The following is a 15,973-nucleotide window of genomic DNA, read 5'->3' as shown; positions in this document are numbered from 1 at the left end:
ACGTTCGCCAAGGCATACCAGGTGCAGCACAGCGTGACACCGTTGCGCCCTGCACATGTGATATGCCGGTCGGGTAATGGGACTTGGCACGGGGGTGGCGGCTGAGGACACGGCGGAAAAAGAGGTGGTAGAGGCGGACATGTTTGCTGGACCAAGGACGTGCAAACGTGGAGGCAAAAGCGTCGTGACCTGTCCAAGTTGCTGGTGCGGCTGTGCCGGCACCACGTTCACCCAGTGGGCCGTAAATGACATGTACTGTCCCCTGACCGTAGTTACAGCTCCACACGTCGGCGCTGCCGTGCACTTTGGCAGAGACCGACATGCTGAAAGACTGGCCCACCATCTCTTCTACATGTGAATGCAGGGCTGGCACTGCCTTTTTGGGGAAGAAATGCCGGCTTGGCACTCTCCACCGCGGCGCGGCACAAGCCATCATTTCTCGGAAAGGTGCTGAGTCCACCAGTTGGAAAGGGAGGGACTGCAGCACCAGCAACTTGGACAGGAGGACGTTCAGCTTCTGCACCGTCGGGTGCGTGCTCGCAAACTGTTGTCTCTTGGAAACGGATTCCAAGAAAGACTGCTGACGGAATCCGTGAAGAGGAGTAGCAGGAGAAGGAGCATCTGAACGAGCGGAAGATGCCAACGAGCGACAACTCCCCTCAGCAGAGGTGTTGGAGCCTTGACTGGCTGATAGAGGGCGATTGACGTCGGGTGACGGAGCAAGTAACGGAGCGGGTGATGGAGCGGGGGCTGGGGCAGGCAGAACCGCCGTATCTTTATCACGGTTTTCCCAGGCCACCAAATGGTGACGCTGCATATGCTGACGCAACGCTGTAGTCCCAACATGGGCCCCCTGGCCACGCTTGCATTTCTGGCCACATAGTCGACATACGGCTACGTTTACTTCCTCGGGCGGCTTGACGAAAAATTGCCACACCACCGAGTAGGAAACTTTGCCCCCGCTACTCCTCACTGGCTGACTGCTACTTCCTCCGTGCACACCGGCACCACTACTGGCCGTGGTGGTAGGCTGCAGTGGAGCTGGTGCTCTACTCCATGGCCGTTTGGCTCCACTGACACTGATGCGACCCTGCTGCCTCCTGGGCAACCCACCGACTGTTTCGCTCGCTGCCAAGCTGGCACCCTCTTCTCCTGATGATGCGGAAGAAATTGCCTGATGACGACGAGGCAGCCAAGTGCGATCAGCCTCATCATCATCAAGTAGGGTCTCCGCCTCACTACTAGCCCCCTCGGCTGCGTCTGGGTCAGGAGACAGACCTGTCTCTAGACCGGCTACCGAGCCACTCTCCTCGCCAGTACTTCTTCGCCTGGCTGCTGAAAAGGCGGATGTCTCCCCCCGTTCCTGACCGCCCTCTGTTAGCTCTTCCTCACTGTACAGTAGGGCTGAGCCCACAGCATGCGATACTTCGCTTGGTGAGGGAACAGCAAAGGACAGGGGCAGGTAGAGGACACGTGATTTCAGTGGGCTTGCTCCCGGGCCATGCCAACTAACGGTTGTGTCTGACGTACCCACCGACCGTTGGCTGTAGGTGTCAGAGGTGACCTGGGAAGAGGAAGACGACCCAGCCAACCAATCGATGACGGCAGGGTTGTCGGTGGAGACACGACCGCTGGATGACACCGGCCTCTGGCTGCGACTAGTGCTGCCTCGACCCCTTCCTCTGCTGCCACGTCTGCTCGCTCCTAAAACATTGCCTCCTCTGCCACTCCTCTGCATGTTGTCTGACATACTCTTTAATTCAACGATTATGTGTCCCTGAGTAACAATTCTGTGTCCCTGAGTAACAATTCTGTGTCTGTCCGAGTAACAATTCTGTGGCCCTAAGTAACAGTTCTGTGGCCCTCAGTAACAATTCTGTGTCCCTGAGTAACAATTCTGTGGCCCTAAGTAACGGTTCTGTGGCCCTCAGTAACAATTCTGTGTCCCTGATTAACGTTTATGTGGCCCTAAGTAACGGTTCTGTGGCCCTCAGTAACAATTCTGTGTCCCTAAGTAACAATTCTGTGTCTGTCCGAGTAACAATTCTGTGGCCCTAAGTAACAGTTCTGTGGCCCTCAGTAACAATTCTGTGTCCCTCAAGTAACAATTCTGTGGCCCTAAGTAACGGTTCTGTGACCCTCAGTAACAATTCTGTGTCCCTGAGTAACAATTCTGTGTCTGTCCGAGTAACAATTCTGTGGCCCTAAGTAACAGTTCTGTGGCCCTCAGTAACAATTCTGTGTCCCTGAGTAACAATTCTGTGGCCCTAAGTAACGGTTCTGTGGCCCTCAGTAACAATTCTGTGTCCCTGATTAACGTTTCTGTGGCCCTAAGTAACGGTTCTGTGGCCCTCAGTAACAATTCTGTGTCCCTCAAGAAACAATTCTGTGTCTGTCCCTGAGTAACAATTCTGTGGCCCTAAGTAACGGTTCTGTGGCCCTCAGTAACAATTCTGTGTCCCTGATTAACGTTTATGTGGCCCTAAGTAACGGTTCTGTGGCCCTCAGTAACAATTCTGTGTCCCTGATTAACGTTTCTGTGGCCCTAAGTAACGGTTCTGTGGCCCTCAGTAACAATTCTGTGTCCCTCAAGAAACAATTCTGTGTCTGTCCCTGAGTAACAATTCTGTGGCCCTAAGTAACGGTTCTGTGGCCCTCAGTAACAATTCTGTGTCCCTGATTAACGTTTATGTGGCCCTAAGTAACGGTTCTGTGGCCCTCAGTAACAATTCTGTGTCCCTGAGTAACAATTCTGTGTCTGTCCAAGTAACAATTCTGTGGCCCTAAGTAACAGTTCTGTGGCCCTCAGTAACAATTCTGTGTCCCTGATTAACGTTTATGTGGCCCTAAGTAACGGTTCTGTGGCCCTCAGTAACAATTCTGTGTCCCTGAGTAACGTTTCTGTGGCCCTAAGTAACGGTTTTGTGGCCCTCAGTAACAATTCTGTGTCCCTGAGTAACAATTCTGTGTCTGTCCCTGAGTAACAATTCTGTGGCCCTAAGTAACAGTTCTGTGGAACTCAGTAACAATTCTGTGTCCCTGAGTAACAATTCTGTGGCCCTAAGTAACGGTTCTGTGGCCCTCAGTAACAATTCTGTGTCTGTCCCTGAGTAACAATTCTGTGGCCCTAAGTAACGGTTATGTGGCCCTCAGTAACAATTCTGTGTCCCTGAGTAACGTTTCTGTGGCCCTAAGTAACGGTTCTGTGGCCCTCAGTAACGTTTCTGTGGCCCTAAGTAACAATTCTGTGGCCCTCAGTAACAATTCTGTGTCTGTCCCTGAGTAACAATTCTGTGGCCCTAACTAACGTTTCTGTGGCCCTAAGTAACAGTTCTGTGTCCCTCAGTAACAATTCTGTGTCTGTCCCTGAGTAACAATTCTGTGGCCCTAACTAACGTTTCTGTGGCCCTAAGTAACAGTTCTGTGGCCCTCAGTAACAATTCTGTGTCTGTCCCTGAGTAACAATTCTGTGGCCCTAACTAAAGTTTCTGTGGCCCTAAGTAACAATTCTCTGGCACTCAGTAACAATTCTGTCTGTCCCTGAGTAACAATTCTGTGGCCCTAATAACGTTTCTGTGGCCCTAAGTAACAGTTCTGTGGCCCTCAGTAACAATTCTGTGTCTGTCCCTGAGTAACAATTCTGTGGCCCTAACTAGCGTTTCTTTGGCCCTAAGTAACGATTCTTTGGCCCTCATTAACAATTCTGTGTCCCTGAGTAATGGTTCTCTGTCCCTAAGTAACGTTTCTGTGTCCCCAAGTAACGTTTCTGTGGCCCTAACTCTGTCCCTAATACAGAGCGGTCTGCCTCTGTTCAATGACTGGAGGCAAATGAAGAATTCTAAAATGGCCGCTATTTATAGCTCGACCATTACACAGTGCTGGCTGGCTGGCTGCTGATTGGCTAATGCGATCACATGTCATTAAGGAATGCATTATGGGTCAGCGCGCCTTGTCTGCGCGCCTTCCCAGACATCCCCGCTCCGTCGCCGCACATGTCCGCCGCCATTTTAGGAAAATTTTCCAATATTCGACTCGAATTCCACTTCGCCTACTTCGATTCGCTCATCTCTAGCCACCATCCCCGTCCTTTGTTTACATTCATCTGCCAGCTGGAATCTTCCCAGACAGCTGAATGGGCTTGGTGGGGATGGATGACTGGTCACTAGGAAGTCTCCAGCTGCTGGCTTCCTAACAACCAGCCTGAGGGGCCTGTCTGCAGCATCTTCCTCAAGGCAAGAGGTAAGTTCTCCTCCTGTTTCTGATTGGTTGGTAGGTGTAAGGACGTAGGGGCCCCAGAGTCTTTTATTTGCTTCAATAAATATTTGAATTTGAAGCATTTTTAGGGACCAGAAATATTGAATATTGTCTTTTACAGATTTCCTTTCACAATGAAAATATATATGTACCTCCAAATCCTTCCCAGTTTCCGCTTTCACATGTAGAGGGTTTTTCTTCTTCGTTGTCCCCTTTATGATTTTGTTCTCCAATCTCATCCCAAGCAAAATGAATCCCACAAATAGTCTCTTTATCTATTGATTGATGTGTTATTAAAGGTTTGGACTATAAATCAGGGGTGCTCAACCTGTGGCCTGTGGACCACATGTGTTTTTCAGGGCCCTTGACCTCAAACCAAGGAGGCACACTTCTATTATATCCTGCGGGTTTGGTGCACTTTCTGAATACAGGAGGTTTCATGCGTTTTCAGAATGTGCACCAAACCCGCAGGATGTACACTTGGAGAGGAGGGGCAGCAGGGGTAGCATATACAGGTTCCTCTCCATTTTCCTCCTGCAGCCGCTGAATGCCAGTTTCTCCTCCTTTCCCTCCCGACGGCACTCAACGGCTGCAGGAGAAAAATGTTCGTTATGCTGTTCAAAATAAGAAAAATTTAAATTCTGAACCATTTCATTTTATTGTGGTCGCCACTGGATACCAAATCACTTACGTGGTCCTCACTTTTCAAATGGTTGAGCCCCCCTGCTATAAATGAAGCATTTTTTGACAGAATCTGTGTAATATTGATTGTCAATTGTCATCTTGAGGCAGTGTGAGGCCCGGCCAATGTGAAAATGTAGGAGAAAGTGACACAGGGGTTGCACGCATGCAGGGTGCAGGGTTCCAGAGTGTCAGTTCTTAGCAGAGAAGGATATTTTTACATCTTTCTTCTGGTTTTGTAATTCCTGAATCTGGGGCTGCAGCCTGGGGACTCCAAAGTGCTTTCAGAGGGAAGGAGTCTCCAACCCAGTGTCCGGGTCTTGCCAGTAACTGTCAGGCTAAGTGTGCAGGTGTTCACAGCCCATATAACCGAGGACCAGATAATAGGTCAGGGCTCCAACCCGAGAGACAGGGGGTCAGGGGGACCCCAATCCTTCCAGTCAGAGTCAGAGAATTTGTGTCTTCACAGTGAAGGTGTCTGGAGGAGGAAGGTGTCAGTGATGGTCAGAAGCAGTGTTTCTGAACCGTTTTCCAGCCTTTAAAATTATAGGCAATCTTGAGGCCCCCCCATTCTAAAGTGTAAAAAAACTAAACTAAAGGCTTTACATAATGTGGCAACATCTGCACATGTAGGACACCCAACGTCGGAGGCGATCCATTCTTACAAAGCAAATATTCCTTAGCACACCGGTACTGACTAGTATTCCAACATTTCTCTTCTCCCTCACTCAGCTAATGTGACCCCAGTGCTGACCAAGAGAGGCAAACAAGGCACCCAATGTCCTCCTTATCAACCAATGACATCCTTGATTGTTAGGACGCCAGTGGCTGTAAGGTTGTAATGGCGCACAATGAAACCCTGTGGCTTTGTGTAAAAGGCAGCCTCCATCCACCTGCTGGCTTGTGTACAATTGTTGGGTACTTTTTAAAGGTTTTTGCCAAGGCACCCCTGCAGAAGCCTGAAGGCCTTGCCTGGGCACCCTTGTTGAAAAAGGCTGGTCTGGAGACCAAGGCAACAGGCTTGAACAGCAGCACTCCTAGAGAGAGTCACGAGGCTGAATGTCATTTGTTTTCATGTTGATGGTGGAAACCCCTGTGTGGAAGACTGATAATCTGTGTGAACTTCTTCCATTTTATTACTTAAAGTGGACAACTTCTGGAGTGGACTGAACTCACTAGAATTCACTACCATTGAGCGACAAACCCCCAAGCCATCACACTGTATAAACTATTACAGGTGCTATACAAGAACATACCCAACATGTACGGACATCTGAATTGGGCACCAGGATGACTTCTTTGTGTCTTGCCAAAACCTACTGAAGCGTCCTGGCCCTAGAGAACTCTTACTAAGTTCTGTTCGTTTAGCACGATTCACACCAACCAGTTGGGTTTAAGAGGCTGCTTCAAAGGTTGCTTCCAAATCGTCCCTATGACCCATATTTGGTGGCACGTCCCTAAAGTATCTAATTTTTGGATCAGCCTTATTTGCCATTTTCTCCAAATGTTCACAGAGATCCTTCTGAGGCTTTACTCAAGAATCCCTTCATGGTTGTCTTTTGTGTTGAACACTTACTTGTCAATATTCTATTCACAGCCACCAAGTTCATGATAGTCAGAGCCTCAAAACCATTAAAAACAGACTCAACTAAATAATGTCAAATGAAAAGATAATGAAAAGCAACAAACTTAAAAATTCCCATGAAAACATTTCACTCTATGGCAACTGTGGATACATTACTCACAACCACCTTCTCTTTCACCCTCCCCTCCCCAACTTTTCTCTGTCCCTCTACCCCTTTACACACTTATTTGCCCATTGGGACCACACATCTTTTTGACTCCACTAATTATTCTATCCATGACCAAGTCCAATATTAGGTTCACCTAGAAGTCTATGGTGGAAAGGATGCAACCCTCTCCTATCCCCACTGTACTTGTTTATGATTATTTCATTGGATATTTTGTTGATTGTTCATCCAGGGAATCTCCAATTGCCTCCGGGGGGAACAGGAAGGACTTATTTCCCCCCACTGGTGCAAATTGGACCGTGCCTTATCGGGGTAGTTTTATGCCTTCCTCTGGATCAACTTTGAATATAGGATTGTGTATACGGAGGTTTTGTTTTTATTGATTTTTTTTTCTGTTGGTTGAATGAGATGGACCTGTGTCTTTTTACACCTGATTAACTATCTAACAATTTATCTATCTTGTGACATTTGCAAATAATTGCTTCCCTTACCTGACGCTTACTGTACCTTGCCTGTTGGTTATTTGCACTCACCGGCCACTTTATTATGTCCACATTGCTAGTGCCAAGATAATCTCCCCCACACCATGACACCACCAGCCTGAACCGTTGATACAAGGCAGGATGGATCCACCTCACCATGACACCACCAGCCTGAACCGTTGATACAAGGCAGGATGGATCCATGCTTTCATGTTGTTTACTCCAAATTCTGAACCTACCATCATGTTGCATACTGAAATTTTTAGTTTAGACCCTGACAGGTTTACATTTTATGAAAGACCATACTGAAATGTTTAGTCGACTAAAAATGGCCCAGAAATATAAAACAATGCCACACAATATTTTCAGAATGATGCCTGGATCAACCTTAAGTGATAATAAGACCTCAGAAGTGCCTCCATGAGATCTTTGTTCCTCAGGCTGTAGATCAGAGGATTCAGCAATGGGTTAATGAGGGAAGATATGACTGAAAACAGTTTGTTTAAACTGAACATATTGCTGGAAGATGGAACAAAGTAAATAAAAATTAAGGAGCCATAAAAGATGAAGACCACGGTGAGGTGTGAGGTGCAGGTGGAGAATGCTTTCCTCTTTCCAGTCTTGCTACGGATTCTGAGGATCGTAGTGAAAATATAGACATATGGAAGAAAGGTAGAAAGAACGATTCCTACTCCAAGACAACCACCTACTAGGAATAGAGCCACCATATTTATGAAGGGGTCAGTACATGTAATCTGATATAAGTGTGGAAGGTCACAAAAGAAGTTGTGGATGGAAGATGTTCTGCAGAAGGACAACCTGAGCAAAAGTAAAGCATAAACCAATGAGACAGAACATCCTACAACCCAGACCATGGAGGCCATATGAGCACAGACCCTCCAAGACATCATTAGTTTGTAATGTAGGGGGTGGCAGATGGCAATGTAGCGGTCGTAGGACATAGCCGAGAGCAACAAAAGTTCTGAACAAGCAAAGGAGATGTAGAAAAAGACTTGGGCTATACAGGCAGGAATGGATATCGATTGGCTTTTTGTGACCAAGTCATAGAGCATCCTCGGTGCGGTCACTGATGAATAGGACATGTCTACAAATGCCAAGTTGGCAAGAAAAAAATACATTGGGTTGTGCAGATGGTGGTCAGTGAGGACCAAGAAAAATATAAGAAGGTTTGTGATAAGAGTCATCAGATAGATCAGAAGGAAAAGCCCAAAAAGTGCATTCATGGTCAGTGGATGGTCTGATAGACCCACAAGAGTAAGAGACGTAATCTCTGTCTGATTCCTCATATTATAATTTTTTTCTTTATGTTTAAATGTATCACTATAGAACGGTAATAAAATTATGAATCTGAGGATTTATTAATAGGACAAACCTGTACGGAGTGCCTACACATTACACTCAGGGTTACATGCCGACATTTCTGGCAGCTAATGATGTATTCTTATATAAGATGTTGGCAGTCCTGCAGTTATCAGAGAGATCAGATGGAAGAGCACACAAAGTGTATTCGTGGTCAGTGGATGGTCTGATAGACCCACCAGAGGTAATCTCTGACAGATTCCTTGTAATAATCTTTGTTTAAAATTTATCAGCATAAAGCAGTCATCAAATGATCAATCTGAGGATTTATCAATAGGAATACATATATGTTGTGCCTGCACATGATACTCATTCTAATTCTTATATAAATTGTTGGCAGTCCCTCAGGACAGTCTGTTGTGTTGTAGGAACACAAAGCTGAAATCCTCGTTAAAGGTCTCTTAAGATGTAATTTATAACCCCCTGAGAGCCCCTTTTCTATAACTGAGTACAATCTTCAAAATTTGAATTTAAAATCCACTGTAAGTATTTTTATAGTTTTATCACCTCTATAACTTCTTGGTTAGTGGACAGAGGGACCTAACACACTACAAAAGGAACACGGCTTTTCTTTTAGCTTCCATCATTTTGTAGTTACATTTTATAATGGTTGCCATTTTAAAACTTTGTTGGATTGCACAGTGGATAGTCAATAAAGAGCTAGAACCCTTAGCTTTGGTTGGGTACAACTGTCCAGGGTCACCCCAGTTTGGAAGCCAATTTGGCCAAAATACAGAAAGAGAAGACACAGGTGGGTCTTCCTAAAAATCATTAGCTATTCAGCCCTTAGGTTTGAGTGGCTAAAAAGTGGCCAGTGTCACTATTTATTGATGGCAGCACCAACAAGCCTTAAAGTGGAGACACAAGTCATAGGGAGGCGTCTTTATAAAAATAATTAGAACTGCAGGTCTTAGGTATGGAGGGGAAAAATTGGCCTGTGGGGGCACAGTTTGAAGGCCACACCAGCAGCCCTAAATGAGAAGACACAAGCCACAGTCCGAAAAATTGGCATAGTACTGTATATTTTATACATAGTTACAGTGGTCCAGTTTGGACCAGAATGTGTTTTGGGGTGTTATCCCACATATTCCCAAGGCATATGTGAGCAATATATCATTTTAGTGACAACTGGGTAGAATAAAACAATTCTTGTCATTTTCCAAATACGTGTGGCAAAAAATAAAATCTTCCATGGACTCAACATGCCTGGGGCAAATTCCTTGAGGTGTCTACTTTCCAAAAAGGGACCATTTGGGGTTTTTTTTGTTACTGCCCTGGAATTTTAGCACCTCAAGTAATGTGATAGGCAGTCAGAAAGTAAAATCTGCATAAATTGCAGTTTTTATACCATAGTTGTAGACTCTATAATTTTCACACTAAATATACACTTATTGGGATTTTATTTTACCAAAGACATTTAGCAGAATATATTTTTGGCTAAATGTATGATTAAATTTGAGTGGATTTTTTTTAGAATGTAGAGAATACAGTTTTTTTCAACATTTTTGGTCTCTTTGGAGGCACTTCCACCGGTACCCTTTGTAAGCATGTTCATTTACACAAAAACACACACAGACATGTTGTGCAGGCACCTGCGAGTGTTGGCGTGCATGCATGTAAATCCAATCCCTTAACTGGTGCCAAACACCCTATTCAGCATTCAGCAGGTCTCTAACAGCAGCCTGTTTGTTGCCCCAGCATAACTTGACTTCCTGGAAACGTTCGACAAAAAGAAATCAGACACACGTCCGCCTTACTTGTTTTACAACTGCCCCATTGGGCTACTTCCAGGTGCAGAGATTCCCTTTGACTGTATCTTCCCATAAGCCAGAGTTAAAAACACTCTGACAGTACATTAACAAGAACCTGGAAAAGGGTTTTATCTATCCCTCATCATCCCCTGTTGGAGCTGGAATCATTTTTGTTGGAAAGAAGGATCATTCACTTAGGCCTTGCTTAGACTACTGAGAACGCAATAAAATCACCATCAAGATTCGCTACCTGCAGGGGCGGACTGACAACTCATGGGGCCCCCGGGCAATAGGGGATCATGGGGCCCCTGAGTCCTTGCCCAAACTCAAAAAAGCCTATGAAAAAGGTACCAGGGGCATCTCATGGGGCCCCCTACTGACCCTGGGCCCTCAGGCAGTGCCCGAGTTTCCAAATGGTCAGTCCGCCCCTGGCTACCTGATCCCTTTAGTGCCTCGATTATTTTCAGAGGTTCCAAACAGCCTGAACCTTCACTAAACTGGACTCATAGGGTGATTACAATCTATTTCATATTAACCACTTCAGCCCAGGAAGGTTTTCCCTCCTTCCTGACCAGGTCATTTGTCAGGGCTCCAGGGTATGACCAGAGGTGATACCCTGGAGCAGCCCACAAGGCAGGTGAGTCCCACCACTACTGGCAAGTCCATTCCTAACAGTACCCCCCCCTCAAGGAGCGGCCTCAAGACGCTCCAAACAGTCCTAGCTGGGCAAAATGTTCCACCGCCCGGGTCTGGTAACTGGCGGGATATCAAAGACTGGCACATCGGGCAGGACTCCGGGCAGCGGCACACCGGACAGGACTCCGGGCAACGGCAAACCGGGCAGCGGCACATCGGGCAGGACTCCGGGCAGCGGCACATCGGGCAGGACTCCGGGCAGCGGCACATCGGGCAGGACTCCGGGCAGCGGCACATCGGGCAGCGGCACATCGGGCAGGACTCCGGGCAGCGGCACATCGGGCAGGACTCCGGGCAGCGGCACATCGGGCAGAGGCACATCGGGCTGGACTCCGGGCAGCGGCACATCGGGCAGAAGCACATCGGGCTGGACTCCGGGCAGCGGCACATCGGGCAGGACTCCGGGCAGCGGCACATCGGGCAGGACTCCGGGCAGCGGCACATCGGGCTGGACTCCGGGCAGCGGCACATCGGGTTGGACTCCGGGCAGAGGCACATCGGGCTGGACTCCGGGCAGAGGCACATCGGATCACCAGGCGAAGCAGCAGGCACCGGGCCACCAGGCGGAGCAGCAGGCACCGGGCCCCCAGGCGGAGCAGCAGGCACCGGGCCCCCAGGTGGAGCGACAGGCACCGGGCCCCCAGGCGGGGCGACAGGCATCGGGCCCCCAGGCGGGGCGACAGGCACCGGGCCCCCAGGCGGGGCGACAGGCATCGGGCCCCCAGGCGGGGCGACAGGCATCGGGCCCCAGGCGGGGCAACAGGCATCGGGCCCCCAGGCGGAGCGACAGGTCTCGGGCCCCCAGGCGGAGCGGCGGGCGCCGGACCCCCAGGCGGAGCAACAGGTCTCGGGCCCCCAGGCGGAGCGGCGGGCGCCGGACCCCCAGGAGGAGCTACAGGTCTCGGGCCCCCAGGCGGAGCGGCGGGCGCCGGACCCCCAGGCGGAGCAACAGGTCTCGGGCCCCCAGGCAGAGCGGCGGGCGCCGAACCCCCAGGCGGAGCGACAGGTCTCGGGCCCCCAGGCGGAGCGGCAGGCGCCGAACCCCCAGGCGGAGCGACAGGTCTCGGGCCCCCAGGCGGAGCGGCAGGCGCCGGACCCCCAGGCGGAGCGACAGGTCTCGGGCCCCCAGGCGGAGCGGCGGGCGCCGGACCCCCAGGCGGAGCGGCAGGCACCGAGTCACCAGGCACGACAGTGGGCTCCGAGTCAACTGGCATGACCGCGGGCACTGGGTCAGACATTGGATCGTCTGGCTGGACAGCGGGCATCGGGTCACCAGGCATCAGGTCATTTGGCTCGACAGCGGGCACCGCGTCATCTGGCAAGGCAGTGGGCACCAAGTCACCAGGCACGACAGTGGGCTCTGAGTCAATTGGCGCTGGATCGTCTGGCTCGACAGCGGGCATCGGGTCACCAGGCATGACAGCGGGCACTGGGTCACCAGGCATCAGGTCATTTGGCTCACCAGCGGGCACCGCGTCACCTGACAAGGCAGTGGGCACCAAGTCACCAGGCACGACATCAGGTACCGGATCGTCTGGCTCGACAGCAGGCACCGGGTCATCTGGCGCTGGATCGTCTGGCTCGACAGCGGGCATCGGGTCACCAGGCATGACAGCGGGCACTGGGTCACCAGGCATCAGGTCATTTGGCTCACCAGCGGGCACCGCGTCACCTGACAAGGCAGTGGGCACCAAGTCACCAGGCACGACAGCGGGCTCTGAGTCAATTGGCACGACAACGGGCACCGGGTCATCAGGTACCGGATCGTCTGGCTCGACAGCGGGCATCGGGTCACCAGGCATGACAGCGGGAACTGGGTCATCAGGCATTGGATCGTCTGGCTCGACAGTGGGCATCGGGTCACCAGGTATGACAGCGGGCACCGGGTCATCAGGTACCGGATCGTCTGGATCAACAGCGGGCATCGAGTCAACTGGCCTAATAGGATCATCAGGCTGGATCAGTTCATCATGCTGGGTAGAGGCAGCAGGCTGAATGGAGGCATCAGGCTGAATAGAGGCATCAGGCCGGGTAGAGGCATCAGGCTGAATAGAGGCATCAGGCCGGGTAGAGGCATCAGGCCGAATGGAGGCATCAGGCCGAATGGAGGCATCAGGCTGGGTACAGGCATCAGGCTGGGTACAGGCATCAGGTTGAAGTGCGGGTGCCGAGGCACCAGGCTGAACCACGGAAGGTAGGTTCTCAGACGGCAGGCTCACCGGTTTGGATACTGGCAGGATGGTATTGGTTGGAAAGAATTTTCGCTTTTTTCTGGTTTTAACTACTGGAGCACTGCAAGTAAACGCAGGTCTGCAAACGAATGGAGCAGCTGGAGACAGAGAAGAGCTGGAGGATGGAACAGAGGAGGGAACAGTTGCTACAGAGGGCTTCTTTACAGGGTTAAAGGCAGGATAGGTGCAGCGAGTGGGAACAGGGGACTGACATGCGGTAGATAGCAGGGTATACTGGGCTGTAACTGGAGGAGCTGTTGGGAATGCAGGAGTAGAGCTTTGAGGAAATAGATTAGAAGCAGGACTGGGTTTTTGTAAGCTGACTGAGGCTGGGGGTAACAAGTCTGACCATGTCTGCAGTATGGGTTGAACAAAGCTGAGCTTACACAAAGCCTGTCTGGTCAATGACTGCACTGCGTTTATACAATCTCTTAGTGTCTGTGGTGAACATGCAGCATAATGCTCCAAGAAGCAATCCACATCATCCTCTAATAACCACACCAGGGACTCTACCTGGTCGGCACTAAATGGCGGCAAAAATTCATCCCTGCATTCGGGGGTACCAGATGAAACCAACTCCGCACAAATCTGAATCAATGGCTGCACCTCAGAGAACTCTGTGCCCTGATCTACTATAACATGAGCGATCCGTATACATTCTAACAGTTCATCCCGGGGATACTCCTTCAGAGTCTGATAAGCATACTCTCTGTCATCAAAAACCAGCAGCGACAAATACACAACCTCATCAAGATCCATCTTTCCCAGCAACAAGCCAAGATGGCTTCCCTGTGCAGCCACTTCTGGTCAGGATTGGCCTTGGTGTAATGTCAGGGCTCCGGGTGTGACCAGAGGTATGTGAACTGACGCAGGGAAACGCAGGCTTCAGATAAGTTATAAACAATATAATTTATTAAAGACTAACAATACAAACATAAACGCAGTGCAATACTAAAACATAACACAGTGCAAACAAACCAACCAACCACCCACAGATAACAGTACATACAATGCAAGCGTCGTCAGGCAGGCCGGGTCAATAACAATCGGGCAGGTAGGTACAGGGGGAGCAAGCGGAGAATGGTCGGGGTCACAAGCCAGGTTCAGCAGGTAGCGGGCAGCGTGGTACAGAGGGTCAGGCAGAGGGATGGTCAGGAACGAGCCGGGGTCAGAGCAGGAGAGGGTCAGCGTAATCAGAACAGGCAGAGTTTGGCAACAAGGAAACGTATTAGCAGGAACACAGGAACAGGAACAAGAATGCAGGATTACAAGATACAGGGCCCAGGAAAAACACACACACCAAGGCAAAGACTGCAGGTCTGGCCATCACTTAAATACACCTGCATAAGCAGTTTCAGGTGTTTGGCTGACTGCAGAGTTGAGTCTCTGATTGCTGGGAGCACCCGCTGGCCAGCCCTGGTACTGCAGCCCACAAGGCAGGTAAGTCCCACCACTACTGGCAAGTCCATTCCTAACATCATTATTTGCTACTCTCCATTTCAGCTGGCAATTCTGCAGCCACGCAATGCTGTACCCAAAGTAAATTTATGTCCTTTTTTTGTCACACAAACAGAACTTTCTTTTGGTGGTGTTTGATTACTACTGTTTTTTTTATTTTTTGTGATATAAATGAAAAAACATACATTTTCAAGATGGCGGCGGGAGAAGACACGCTTTAGGAGCTCCTGCGCTCCTAGCCCCAATCCGCTGCCATCCGGGCCGCAGCGGAACCCAGCGGGGCCCCTAAGACACTCCCGGCCCAGCCTGACCACCAGGGACCACTTCTGGACCTTTTCCCGGAGCCCCGGAAATCGCGGCCTACCCGCGCACCCGAAGCCGCGGCCTCGATTTTGGCCGCGGCCGAGCCGCGATCGGACCGGATCGCCGGACATCTACCCGGACCGTCACCGCTCTGCCCACCGGGTCCCGCCGACCTGCCTGCCTGCCCAGGGCCCTCCCCATCAGCCCTGGGTCCTTGCTGATCACCCTGGACCACCAGGAACCGGCACGGCCTCACGGTCTCCCTGGAGCCCTCCCTAGCTCTGGGACCACCCCAGACCACCTGGCACCCAGCCGCCACCTCGGGGCACCCAGCTGCTCGCACCCGGCGACCCTGCATGGGAACTGCTTCAGGCCTCCCAGCACCCTGCGGGCCACCCTGCACCAGCCAGCCCCAGACCAGGAACCTTTCCAGGACAACGCCGCACCTCCGCTACCTGCATCGAGGGGATTCCGAAAAACCATGGGTCTTTAATGCCGTTCCAGATATTGCAATGCATTGTTGATGAGGATTCTCCCGTCCTTCCCATCTCTTGGCCTTTGCTTGGCAACTCGAAGTCTAAGCTCCCAGCTAACACCCCTGGACACCCAGCACCCAGCTACCGGGTACCCAGCTACCACCCCTGGACACCCAGCACCCAGCTACCGGGCACCCAGCTACCACCTCTGGTCACCCAACACCCGGACCACCCAGCGAATCGAGACGTCGCCCAGCGAATCGAGACGTCGCCCAGCGAATCGAGACGTCGCCCAGCGAATCTCCCGGACCCGGACCACCCAGCGAATCTCCAGTCACCGAGCCGCCAGCATCACCAGACGCCTTGCCTGCCAACGCCCCCCAACATCGCATCCTACGTCCCCTCCACTCGCCGATCCACCAGACCCACTGATGCCCCCTCGGACGCCAGCATACTGCACCCACAGATTGCAGCCAGCCAGCTGCTGGACTCTACTCCCACTCTCCCCCT

General features: G+C 50.8%; 1 protein-coding gene across 1 annotated transcript; it reads right to left on the bottom strand.

The window, feature by feature from the left end:
* Positions 1 to 7,533: 7,533 nt before the first annotated feature.
* LOC149434068 (olfactory receptor 1G1-like) lies at positions 7,534 to 8,529 on the bottom strand. Its single transcript, XM_089664162.1, has one exon. It carries the CDS (start codon positions 8,473 to 8,475, stop codon positions 7,534 to 7,536), a length of 942 nt encoding a protein of 313 aa, XP_089520288.1. The 5' UTR covers positions 8,476 to 8,529.
* Positions 8,530 to 15,973: the final 7,444 nt, after the last annotated feature.

The sequence above is a fragment of the Staurois parvus genome, unplaced genomic scaffold (genome assembly GCF_062004578.1).
Source record: "Staurois parvus isolate SC_StPar_1 unplaced genomic scaffold, SC_StPar_1.0 ptg001842l, whole genome shotgun sequence".
Lineage (NCBI taxonomy): Eukaryota > Metazoa > Chordata > Amphibia > Anura > Ranidae > Staurois > Staurois parvus.
This window is presented reverse-complemented; position numbering and strand designations above follow the sequence as displayed.

Coding starts and splice junctions, on each gene's coding strand:
- LOC149434068 (XM_089664162.1), bottom strand. CDS start 8,475: ATGAGGAATCAGACAGAGATTACGTCTCTTACTCTTGTGGGTCTATCA.